We start from the raw sequence: 13,256 nt of genomic DNA, 5'->3' as shown, positions 1-13,256 counted from the left end.
CTATTTCAAAGTTTTTTGAACTTTGTATCAAGATTGAAAAATGGAAGTTATTTTCATAGAAAATTATTTTTCCATGATAGTATATGTTATGAGGAATGTATCCTCAAAATTTCACAATTTTTCGAATTTTCTGGAATTTTCTAGGAGTTTCTGAATTTCGGAAGGAAATTCAGAAATTCTGATATCAGTCTTGGGACCGATCCGAGAGATTCTGATCGGTCCAGGAGAAGTGTGGATCGGTCTCAGGACCGATCCAAGAAGAACCGTAGAGCTTGTGCGATCCGGTGAACTGATCGGTCCGGGACCGATCCAGTTTCCGATCGGTCCAGGGACCGATCGTAATCTGAGCTGATTTCAGCTGTTGGTCTGAAATTTCAGCTGGAAGTTGAGTTTTGTGGATTTCTAAAGGTTTGGAACTCACAAAGACATTGTTGGTGCAATGGTCAAGGGGGAGTTGACCTTTAGGGGGAGTTTTACCTAATTGTCAAGAGGGAGTTAACTTTTAGGGGGAATATTTACTCCTTAAGACTTTTGAGGATTAGTGATATGGGATTATCACTAAGTTGATTGTTGAGTTTAGTATAAGGGGGAAATTAAGAGTTTCAATGAAAGGTATGAGACTTTCATTAGGAAGAAACTCTTGACCTTGATACCCTCCTTTTTTTTCTTTTTGATATGTGTCAAAAAGGGGAGAGTGTTCATTGGAGAATTATTGGAGAACCCAAGTTAGGTTATCGGGTTAACCTAAGCTAGGGGAAGAATGTCAAGGAATGTTCAAGGAAGAACATTGGAATTCTTTTTGATGTGTGTCAAAAAGGGGGAGAATTATTGGAGAACCCAAGTTAGGTTATCGGGTTAACCTAAGGGGAGAATGTCCAGAGAATGTTCAAGGAAAGAACATTGGACATTGGAAGATGGTTGGAAAACCTAAGTTAGGTTATCGGGTTAACCTAACTTGATTTTGGATTTTGTCAAACATCAAAAAGGGGGAGATTGTTGGTGCAACCTTAGGTCAAGGTTGACATGGTTGACCTGACTCGAGTTGGTCAAGGGTGACCTGACTCGAGTTGTATTTTGATGTTTGACAATGTTTGAGGAGAGTAGAAAAGTTGTATTCTGATGTGTTGACAAGAATACGAACTTGGGAGATTGTTGGTGCAACCGTAGGCCGTAGGTCAAGGTTGACCTGGTTGACCTGAAAAGTCCAACAAGGGAGCTTGGCACTGGAAACGTTGGTGCAACCGTAGGCCGTAGGTCAAGGTTGACCTGAAAAGTCCAAGCAGGGAGCTTGGCACTGGAAAAGTCCAAGTATGGAGACTTGGCACTGGAAAAGTCCAAGCAGGGAGCTTGGCACGCGAAAAGTCCTAGTATGGAGACTTGGCACGGGAAAAGTCCAAGTATGGAGACTTGGCACTGGAAAAGTCCAAGCAGGAAGCTTGACACGAGGGAAAGTCCTAACTGGGATGTTAGGCAGTTGAAAAGCCCTGGTGAGTGAAGCTAGGCAGTGGGAAAGTCCTAACTGGGATGTTAGGCAGTGTGGAAAGTCCTGGTAAGTGAAGCCAGGCAGTGGGAAAGTCCTAACTGGGATGTTAGGCAGTTGGAGAGTCCTGGTGAGTGAAACCAGGCAAGGGAAAATCCAGATGGATCAGGGATGATCGGACTTCTGGTGTTGGAAAGTCCAAGTAGGTCAAGGGAGTGATCGGATACTTGGCACGAAGAGGAAAATCCAGATGGATCAGGATGATCGGACATCTGGTGTGGAAAAGTCTAAGTGGGTCAAAGGGATTGACCGGACACTTAGCGGGGAGTGCTAGCAGGTCAAGGGAGTGACCAGATGCTAGGGATGATGTACCAACAGGTCAAGGTTGACCGGATGTTAGCGTGAAAGCCTTAGGTTTAGGAGTTTTGGATCGGCGGTGACCGATCCAGGATATCTGCGTTTCGATCGGTCCGTGACCGATCGTAATCGATGGCTCATCGACAATCGATCCGGAGACCGATCAGAGGCAACGCAACCTCGCGAGAAGAAGGCGTGGATCGGTCCGCCGACCGATCCATGTGCGATCGGAGACCACAGGCGATCGATGGCGGAAGAAGCTCGATCGGTCTATGGACCGATCGGGATGTTCCCTGATCGGTCCACAAGACCGATCGAGACGCCGATCGACGAGGATCGAGCCTGATCGGTGCGTGGACCGATCAGAGGTTCCCGATAGGTCCATGGACCGATCAGAATCTAGCCGCTATGACGCAACGGCTAGTTCTCTCTTCTTCTTCGCAGTATAAAAGAGGACTACAGGATTCTTCGTATACGCTGCTACTTCTTCTTCCTTCGAAGTTCTCTCATTCTTCATTCTTCTTCTGCTTGAGCTTTGTTGAGCTCGTTGGGTGCTAAAGCTTCGCGTGAGCTTCTTCCTGTTGCTGGTTTTCTAGCTAGGCTTGGATCCGAGAAGCTGCTGCTTCACCAGGGTTCCTGCTGACTTCAAGAAGGCAAGCAAGTGTTGTTTACATTTCTGTTCTTGTTTTCTTGTTCCTTTTTGTACTCCTATTGCTGTTACAAAGATTGTGGTGAGGTTTCTCCACCCACAAGGAGTATCTATTAGCCGGGTTTCCGGGGACTCATCCACCGACGGATTGGTAGGTTTCGTCCACCTTACGGACACGCCGAGGAGTAGGAGTTCATCTCCGAACCTCGTTATATGGTTTGTCTTTCTTCTCCTGTTTTCTTTCTACGTTGTATTTCCGCTGCACTAACCTAATCGTAGGAAGAAACGCGAAAGATTGGGGTCGGCTATTCACACCCCCCTCTCTAGCCGTACGAAGGATCCTAACAGCAATCACCCAAGGAGTCGAACCGGAACAAGTCAATTGGATGTTGACTTATCAATGGTTCGGTCGACCGAACCCCTTGATCGGTCAACCGAACCCTTCTGTATCCGAAGCCAGCTGTTGGTGACACGTCAGAAGCCACGTCAAGTAGCCAACCGTTGGGGAGCTGATCGGTCGACCGAACCTTCTGATCGGTCGACCGAACCGAAATCTATCTAGAGACCAAGTCGAGCAATCTGATCGGGCCAACTCAGCAGAAGACCGTTGGCAGATCGGTCGATCGAACAAAAGGATCGGTCGACCGAACCCAAACTCGATCCACAGAGACTGCATCTGGACGCGAAGCTGAGCAGGTACAGCAGGTTCGGTCGACCGAACCTGGGGATCGATCGACCGAACCTGGGGATCGATCGACCGATCCCTCTCGAGTCAAACTTGATCCCGAAGGATCAGGTGAACTGATAAGCTCGAGAACCCCTATATAAAGAGGGTCTCGGGTAGCTCTTAGATATATCGAAAATAGTGAACGAATACGAGCGATCTCGAAATACAACTCCTGTACTCTCATTTCCTAAGCAACAGTTCTGTGCTCTTCAAGTGTAAAAGACTACTCCGCCTTCAGAGAAGGAGACTTCTTTTAGTGCACTCTCTTACTGTCTTGGATTAACAACTTTCTTGGTTGTAACCAAGTAAATAGTTGAGTCTTATATTTTTGTTTATGTTAGTTCTGTTGAATTTCATAACTGTTGCTTTGTTATTTAAGTTGAAAGCCTTGAGGAGGGTTTAGTTTTTATTGCAGGCAATTCACCCCCCTCTTGCCGGTCTCCGCTGCACCAACAAAGTCCTAGTGAGTGAAGCTAGGCAGAAGGAAAATCCTAGTGAGTGAAGCTAGGTGAAAGTCCGGGTGAGTGAAGCCGGGCAGCTGAAAATCCTGGTGAGTAAAGTCAGGTGAAAGACCTAGTGAGTAAAGCTAGGTAGTATGAAAAGACCTAATGAGTGAAGCTAGGCAGTATAAAAAGTCCTGGTGAGTGAAGCCAGGCAAATGAGAAGTCCTAGTGAGTGAAGTTAGGTGAAAGTCCTGGTGAGTGAAGCCAGGCACAGGAAGCTCAAGTAGGTCAAAGGGATTGACCGGATACTTGGCACGGGAAATCCAGGTGGATCAAGGTTGATCGGACACCTGGTGGAGATAAGTCCAAGTGGGTCAAGGATGACCGGACACTTGGCACGAGGAGAAAAGTCCAAGTGGGTCAAAGGGATTGATCGGAAACTTGGTGAGGGAATCCTAGCAGGTCAAGGGTGACCAGATGCTAGGCATGATATACCAACATGTCATGGTTGGTTGAATGTTGGTTTAGGGGATTTTGGACTTATTTTTGGGCAAAAACAAGAGCTGGATCGTTCAGCCGATCGATTGGCTCATGTCCAATCGATCGGCCGATCGATTGGGAGAGTCCCCGCGACAAGCCTTCTCCCAATCGATCGGTGGATCGATTGGGGAGAAGTGTCGCGCGAACAGAAAGCCTCCCAATTGATCAGCCGATCGATTGGGAGCCTCCAATTGATCGGGCGATCGATTGGGAGGTGCGATTTCGCACGATAAGCCCTGGATCGATCAACCGATTGATCCAGGCTATTTCCAAGAGCACAGAGGCGCTCTTGATCGATCGACCGATCGATCCAAAGCCTCCCCGATCGATTCGGAGTAATCCAATCGATCGGGATTTGACCGTTGGCACAGGATATTGCTGTTGGCGAGCGTGAGAGGGAGAATGAAAGGTCAAGTTTGACTTGACCATTACCACCTCATTTGTGAGTTGGCATTAAGTGGCCCAATGATGATATTCCACATCATCAAGGATAGTACATGTGTGTGCCACCTAATGAGGGAGATCAAGAGTTGTGACTCTTGGCATTCCATGGAGTTTAAAAACCCCTCTTGAAGTGGCCGACCACTTTAGTGGTGTTGATTGCTCTTGTGTGCTATTCAAGGCTTCATCTTCTTCCTCCTTGTTTCTTCTTCTCTCCCTCTCCTCCACCTTGGCCGAAACCTTCAAGGGTGCTAACACACTCTAAGGTTTCTTCTCCACCTTTTGTTCGTGTGGATACACATAGAGGGGTGTTCATTTGACACCCTTAAGGTCCGACAAATCTTGGACGAGCGGGATAAGCGAAGGGCTTCGCTACAAAGGTATATCTTTCTTCCTTGTAGATCTAAGGTAGATCTAGGATTAAAGAAACTTGTACATGAAATTACGAAATTTTTATCTTCGCACAGATCTGGTGGCATGGGACTTCGGGGTTTCCACAATGCAAAAAGCGGTTTTTGCGGCTCGAAAGTCCCAACAAGGGGTTGTGTTAATATCCGAAGGGATAACTCGACGACCAACGAGATTAGGTCGGTAGCAACGATACCAAGAAAAGTATGTCTCTTACTCGAAGGGGTATTTCGATAACCAAAAGGGGATGTCGAAAGTATAAATGGGAGAAGGTCCACATCGCCATACTGAGCTCCACTGGTTAGAGTCGACTCATCGTCGAGATGACTAACAAGGCACAACTGTTGGATCTCAATATAGAAGATCAATATACTCATATTTTTCTTCGAGCAAAAATATCCAACAATCTTAAGATGATATTGACGATTATGATGACCGTGGGTCCCACTCCTACCGAGAAAAAAATTGGAGAAATTCTCCATAATTATCTTCAAGCAATGACAGTAAAAGACACTATATTACTTGAAGAAAATGTATCTTTTAAGGTTACTATCAAAAGGATGCCCTAGCACATCTAAAAGTGAACCTCAAGCGATGGGAGAATTACTCGCAAGGAAGAAAATAATTTTCCTATGTGAGAATCATGCCTTAAAAGGATGGACAACAAAATTATACCATGGATAAAATATAACAGTGATGGTCAAGGCTTTGTGAGGGTCATTTGACTAGAGTCACAAAGTTGAGGATAGTGAGTTTAAACTATCCAAAAAGAGGGCTAACGAGTCTTGAGATAGAAAATCAAGCCCATTTTTAAAAAAAACTAGACTTGAGTCTAACTCAATAAGACCAAAGTTCAGATCAAAATAGATGAGTTAGAATGATTGTATTACATGTGTTGCAAGTGACTAAGAATTAAGTCAAGTGTCTCATGAAGAATAAATACAATCATAGTCAGCACTCCAATCAAACGTCTACAACTATAGCTCGATAAGATTGGAAGACCAAGGAAAGTATACTTCTTGAGTCGAGTATCTCTTGAAAAGTAATACAATCCTAGTCAGCACTCCAATCAGATAACTGCAGCTTTGGCTTGATAAGATTGAAAAATCAAGCGATGTATACTTTTTGAGTCGAGTGTCTCTCGAAGAGTAAATATAATCTTGGTCAGCACTCCAATCAGATGACCACAAGTTTAGCTCGATAAGATTGGAAGGCCAAGGGATGCATATCTCTTGAGTCAATCCTAGTCAATACTCCAAGTAGACAATCATAGCTCTAGCTCAGTGGAATTGGAAGACCAAGTGATGCATACTAGATTGAACACTTTTTTAACAACAAGTGTAATCATGATCATCATCCTGATTAGACAACCATAGTTTTAACTCGATGAAATCAGAAGATTGAAATTATGGAGACTTGCTTTTAAGTAAGATTGAGGCCCTTGAATTATTTTATAAACACTAGATATGTGGTTGGAAAAATCAACTAAGCAAGATCATCCATGGTGATTGAGGAAGAGAATGCAGGATATTGCTCAAGAAATGTTTCTCAAGGAAGAATAACATTCCAATAATTGACTATATTACATTCACCTCAATTCAACAATGGTGGCTTAAATATTGAGGAGATGATAAAAGTGTGTTGATAAGTTTTGGATTTATCTTGAAAATTGTGGGGGAAATTATCCTCTCAGTAAACCATAAGCCCCAGTGAGATAGAAATGAAAACCTCTATAAGGCATTGAAAGGTTACAAACCTTCTAATGTAGGGGTTAACCACTATGCCAATATATATGATACATTATGGTATTTAAGAAATTATGAGAAGGGCACTAGTGTAAAATGATAATTTTGAAATGACTTAATACCATTAAAGCAGTAAATCTCTAGTGGTAAAATCTCCATTAAATATGGAGAATTATGCGAATCCGCTAGACCTACCAAGAGATCAATTATACTGCATGTCTAGGGGAATGAGTCTAAAACTCAACATTTAAATTGAATAGTGGTAACCCAACCATGTTGACTGGAGATCCCAAGATCATGGTTTAAAAGGCACAACTAAGCTACAAGATTCGAGGCACCTAAGAGTAATTACTCCAACTCATTCCTGGAGACAAAAGGCGTAACCTGTGAAATGAGTAAAGGATGAACAAAAGTTCTTAATGATTCCTATATTATACCGTAAAGAGTATAATAGGGTATTGCAGAATACTCTTAATAGGAGATCATCTATATAAGTGTGAAGACAGACCGCTTCAATGAAATACTTATGAATCCCAAGCTTTGTCCATGGCCAAAACGGACACGGTAGAGAACTAGTAAAAGCTTAGGGGCTATTGTGAGGATATGAGTGTCTTGGTTTACACCAACGGCTGAACAATTCAAGACATAGTTCATTGGGTAGTCAAGTAAATCCAATCGTATTCCATTACAGAAGGTTCAAAGTCATAAGTTACTTTTCCTGATGCAATAGTCTTCCGATAAAACTCTTGTTTGAGATTTGAAACTTATCTATAATTTCCATTCATGTGGGGGATTGTTGAAAAATTGATTTGGTGACCATTAGGGATAAGATGACTATTTCGCGAATAGACCGTCGTAAATCAATTTCTTGAGTGAATGAGAAATTAATATTTAATGAAAGGTTGCTCCGGTATGATCGGACGGAAATTTGATTCGCATATGAGTTGGATTCATGGATGAACGTTAACTCGAGTATGTGGAACTATTGAGGGGTATGAAATTATAATTAATGTCATTAATTAACTTATTTATTGATTAAAAGATTAATCATTGTAATATTAATTAATTGATTAATTAATATTTACATTATATTAGGTAAATAGTTAATCATATCAATTAATTAAATTAATTATAATGAAAAGGTTTAAGTGAAAAGATTTAAGAGAAAAGACATATCCCATATCCTTTCACCTATTGGAAGAAACCTTTCACCTCTTGAGAGTAACCCTTCATCCCTATAAAACAAACCTCATTCCTTTCACTCAAATCACTCAATTGTTACTCAATTCTCAAGTTGTGAATTCTCCTCTTGGGTTTTATTCTCTCTCTCCTCTCTTAAGAGTTTCAAGGTTTCGAAAGATCGACAGGACTTGAAATTTGGAGTGCTCTTATTTCGAGATACAAGTCGTTATATTTTGGGAGACGATTGCTAATAAACCGTAAGCACCTGGGCGGGACAATATTGTCTAAGAAAAGAAGGCCTAGCCTTCACCTCGATTTTAATACTCTTATCCTTTGGGATAAGTTTACCCAAAGGGGTTGTGTCGATATCCAAAGGGATAACTTGACGACTGACGAGATTAGGTCGGTAGCGACAATACTAAGAAAGGTATGTCTCTTATCCGAAGGGGTACTTCGATAACCGAAAGAAGATGTCGAAAATATAAATGGGACAAGGTCCACATCGTCATACCGAGCTCTACCGGTTAGAGTCATTGACTCATCATCGAGATGACTAACCGACCTCAACTGTTGGATCTCAATATCAAAAATTAATATATTCATATTTTTCTTCGAGGAAAAATATCCAATAGACCAGAAGATTTGGACTCTTTTTGCCTTGCTATCAGATATTGACATATGATATATAGTGCCTTTACATCTCACCTAGGGGAGGTCACATCTCTTGGTTCACAAAAAAGTGAATTAGGGGATGGACCATTTATAATTACAATCGAATCGTGACCACGATCCGGTCACAATTGATTGTGATTTCTCTTTGGATTCATTGTTCCTCCATATTATAGTTTGGGTTGGGATGAGTTGCATGAGACTGTCCCCACTTGGTGCTTGGTAGTCTGGTCGGTGGCTTTCGATCATCCATCCCAATCCAAATTATAATTTGAAGTGACGATGAATCTAGAGAGAAATTATAATTAATTACGGTCCATCGTAATTATAAATAGTCCATTTTCTGGTTCACTGATTTTATGGACGATCTGGTCCCCACCTAGAGTTGTCTAGCCGTAGTTGGCATCAACTATGCTCAAGTCAAGTGCACAGCAACTATGGGGGAGCACTGTTGTGACTCTAAACTGGGTATCAAGGACCTCCCTCACCAAATAGTCGGTACAAATTACAAAATAAAAAAAATGAGGGATGATCCATTCGGTCTGAAACTTTTCATCGATGAAAGTAAATTTGATAGTATTGTAACAGGCGATCATAGCTAGTAGAATATAGATAATTTATCTTTGATTAATTTTATATAAATTATAAGAATAGATTAATATATGCTTGTATTATTCTTGCTCCGCTCCGTTGATTTAAAATTTTGATGGATATGAAGATGTATCCTATATAAATAAATTTTTAAATAGGTTAAGAATTAGAGTAGTTGGCCTTCAATTTTTTTTAATAAATCGAAATACACACATATAGATATAGTCAGAAACAAGGGAATTGGGCCACTATTTTACAACTATATAATTAGTTGTATAGAGTTGATCAACTATAATTCCATGGTTATAATATCATTGAAAATAAAAATATTTACAAAAAAAAATAGATTGAGATGGATGCTCATTGTTTTGACAATAAAAAAAATATATTGAAATAAAAAAGATGTTTTTTTTAAAATTTTTACTCGTGATTTAGGATACTTCATATATAAAAAGGTTATTTTAATATAAATAAATAAATAATAAAAAAGAGAAAAGTTTGGATTTTTTTTGTTTTTTGTTTACTAAAAGTGGCCATATGTTTCGGAACAATAACGCTGAGAATTCTTAAAATAAATTTAAAGAGGTTCTGCATTTAATAGTCTTAACATTTGCGTTAGATATGATTTTCCTTTTCAGCTTTAACCAACTCAGTTACTACTTACTAGGAGTAAAAGAAACAAACAAAGCAAAATGTATAGGAAAAGAATTCATTTAAACAAAAAATAGAGCAATATTTCCTTTTCTTTTGGTTTCCGGAGAGAAGGGGAAAAAAGTAGAGGTTTTCTCTAGATTGTTTTGTTTACTTGAAGGTAGAAAAAAAAAAGAATCTTTAAAAACAAATTGTAAAAATATCGAAAGATGTATAAATCCAAAAATCAAAATAAAAATATAACAAAATTATTTGATCAGGCAAACCAGTAGTTCATATCACTACATTCCATGACGTATTGATAAATAGAATGCTTTAGACTTCAAAAGCCAGCAGAGGCAAGTAAAAGACACACGGATGGAGATCCCTTCACTTATTGTTATTCTCATTGTTCTTATTTATGCAAATCTATATGTAACCGATACTTCTGATTCGTTTGATTGTTGATGCAAGTATATGTTTTCGCTACACTCTGTTTATACACTCATACTCAACTATTCTACACCCATACAATTCTCTTGGTTTTGTAGTGCCACCCATAATCATGTGTTATTCTACTGAGTCAAGCTCAAGTTCAATAAACCTATTTATAGATCATGCTAAGTCAGACATGCCGTGACTCACAATTATGTATTAACCTAATATGATAGGGTAATGAACTAACACGTACAAGTAGAAGGCTCCTTTTCTTGAGTTGATTACTATAATACCAGCAGTATGATACAAACTATTCAGTAAATGAAATGCACATCAGTGGTATGCGGAAAAATATAAATATACCAGGTGAGGCAGCAAATCATGATAATAAATAATAACACTGAACAACAACGATCTACGACTAAATTGATCTTTAACTACTAGTGATCACAGGTAGCAATACAACTTTGTGATATCAAGTAACAACTACAATACCAACATAAGGTAGAATAGAAAGATGACATACCATATCCAAGCATCCAACAATATTTGAGGAGAATTCTCATATTTTATCGAGCTTCTCAGCCTTGACGACAGGGTTTGCCTTGGCAATGGCATCCTGTGCTGCTTGTCGGTAGTCAAATTGGCAGTCGTGCTTATCTGAATAGCGATGTGTTGCACAGAAGACATTCCCGCAGCGGCAGCTAAAGCCGGTCAGACCGACCCGCTTCCCGCATGAGTTGCACCGGTTAGGACCTCCTGCCTTTGCCTTTGCTATCATACCGGCAGCTACTGAATCACTGGATGACGGTCCCAAACACAGTTTGGGCTCCATAGAGCCAGCATCCACATCTGCATTACCAGAAACGATATGATCCTTGCTACTGCCAACATTTGTGAGGTTGTCGATGGAGGAGAGTGCCAACTGGGCCTGCTCCTGCTTCAGAATCATGTCCTTGTGGCACTTGGAGCACATATTCATGGTTGCTGAACTTCCGAAGAAGCCGCAGTTGTTGATGCAGAGAATCGGGCGTTCTTGGGCTTGGCAGTCAGTCTCGTTGTGCTCCATTGGATTCTTAACCTGCATAACAAAACCAAATTTTGATTCTAGGAGAAACTACAACGAGAAGAAGAGAGTCAATTTTGAAGTATCGAAACCATCACAGAAGATCGATTTTACGATGGATTACTTTTACCAATCGTCTGTTTCTTATTATTGCTGTTCTATAAATCAGGAAAATAGCAACATGAAGAACTGAGATCCCAAATCGCAGAAAAGTGGAAGCTAATAGGATTCGATCGAATTGAATAAAAAATCTTCAGAAACTACAACGAGAAGAAGCATGAATTTTGACTTATCGAAACCATCACAGAAGACCTATTCTGCGACGGTTTCACAGACAGTGCATTACTTTTACCAATCGTCTGTTTCTTATTATTGCTGTTCTATCAATCAGGAAAATAGCAACATGAAGAACTGAGATCCTAAATCGCAGAAAAGTGGGAGTTAATAGGATTCATCGAATTGAATAAAAAAAATCTTCAGAAAAGAGGAAGAAGAACAACGTCTAATTCAATATTGTAATGGAACAAACAAAATCCAAGTGAATGTTAAAAAAACAAATTATTCGAATTTCTTGAGTTTTTCAGTGAGGAACAACCCAATGAAAATCTTCAAAAGTTTATAGGATATGCAATCTCGAAAACAAAATCGAATTTGCTAAAAAAAGAAGTTAGCAATACTGATAAAAGCGGACTTCTTGGAATCGACCTTCGTTGCTGCGTTCGATGATCTTCGCCAGCCAAATACAAAACCTACCTGCGATCAGAAAGAAGTAAAAGGCGAGTTAGCATCCGAGCATCAAATCGTCATCCACCGTACAAAAAAGAGGAGATACTTTCGTAAAAATTAAAAAAAAAATGAAACAGAATCGGAACCCTAACCTTGATCAAATCAGAAATCGCCTTCAAATCGTGGAATCGGAGACCAAAAGTACAGAGATGAGAAAAAACCGAAGAAGAAGAAGAACATGAAGAAGAAAGAATTGTTGAGGGAAAAGAACTATTTATTTGTTCTTCCGGTTCGCCTATAAATCGACGCCTATGCGACCATCGCCGTCCTTGCGAAATCCGTCCGTACCTGGATTTTCTATGCGAGAACTTCCATCTGCCGTCGAGTGGTATGCTTGGAGAAGACGTCAAATTTAGATCGTACGATCTGTCTAGGAGGGTTCAAGATGGACGATGATAGGTGTACACGTTTAGGATTCTCTATGGGGTCGATCGGTATAGTGCGACCCTTAGCTTAGATGCCGTGGGTTTTCTTCCTTGGATCGATAATGTAATAAAAGACAAAAAGATAATATTAATAAATCGGGAAATAATTTAGTTGCATATATTTTATGTAAGGTTTATAAAATTTATGTAATATTTTATATTTTCTTATAAAAAATAATTACATGAAGTTTAGTTTATATAATTATCCTTTGGAATAAAAGACAAAAGTTTAGGCTCGCAATGCCTTTTTATTTATCATTAAAAAAAGCGTCCGATCTCACTTCATCCCATTTATATTTTAAAAAATATTTTTTACTTTCAATATTATTTATAACAATTATAATTCATAAATCATAACCGATACATTTAAATTCATCAATTATATTAATTATGTGAACTGTAAGGGTTACAACATATATTTCATTTCTAATAACATTGATTAATATTATATTATAATAGTTATATTCATACCTATAATATAAGAGTATCCATATCAAATAGTCTATTTAAAATTTTTACTTTAAATTTTAAATAAAGTAATTAAAAAATTTGTATATCAACTATTTAATTTATTATCTAAATTATATATTTATGAACAATACTTCTCTAAATTTAAAAAATATATTTCATTCCTTAAATATTATAGAGGAAAGAAAATAAATAAAGAAATTGATATATG

The 13,256-nt window shown here is 39.4% G+C and overlaps 1 protein-coding gene across 3 annotated transcripts; it reads right to left on the bottom strand.

Annotated features, from left to right (window-relative positions):
* Nucleotides 1-10,670: 10,670 nt before the first annotated feature.
* LOC121971303 (zinc finger A20 and AN1 domain-containing stress-associated protein 8-like) lies at nt 10,671-12,360 on the bottom strand. 3 transcript variants are annotated; one of them, XM_042522498.1, is made up of 3 exons: nt 12,245-12,360; nt 12,072-12,119; nt 10,671-11,381 (listed from the first exon to the last, which is right to left on the bottom strand). In XM_042522498.1, exon 3 carries the CDS (start codon nt 11,367-11,369, stop codon nt 10,863-10,865), a length of 507 nt encoding a protein of 168 aa, XP_042378432.1. In that variant the 5' UTR covers nt 11,370-11,381; nt 12,072-12,119; nt 12,245-12,360; the 3' UTR covers nt 10,671-10,862. The 3 variants fall into 3 exon arrangements, with proteins under 3 accessions (XP_042378432.1, XP_042378431.1, XP_042378430.1); XM_042522497.1 differs by having other exon boundaries at nt 12,058-12,119; nt 12,245-12,348; XM_042522496.1 differs by having other exon boundaries at nt 12,044-12,119; nt 12,245-12,306.
* Nucleotides 12,361-13,256: the final 896 nt, after the last annotated feature.

Source organism: Zingiber officinale, chromosome 4A (genome assembly GCF_018446385.1).
Source record: "Zingiber officinale cultivar Zhangliang chromosome 4A, Zo_v1.1, whole genome shotgun sequence".
Taxonomy (NCBI): domain Eukaryota; kingdom Viridiplantae; phylum Streptophyta; class Magnoliopsida; order Zingiberales; family Zingiberaceae; genus Zingiber; species Zingiber officinale.
This window is presented reverse-complemented; position numbering and strand designations above follow the sequence as displayed.

Coding starts and splice junctions, on each gene's coding strand:
- LOC121971303 (XM_042522498.1), bottom strand. CDS start 11,369: ATGGAGCACAACGAGACTGACTGCCAAGCCCAAGAACGCCCGATTCTC.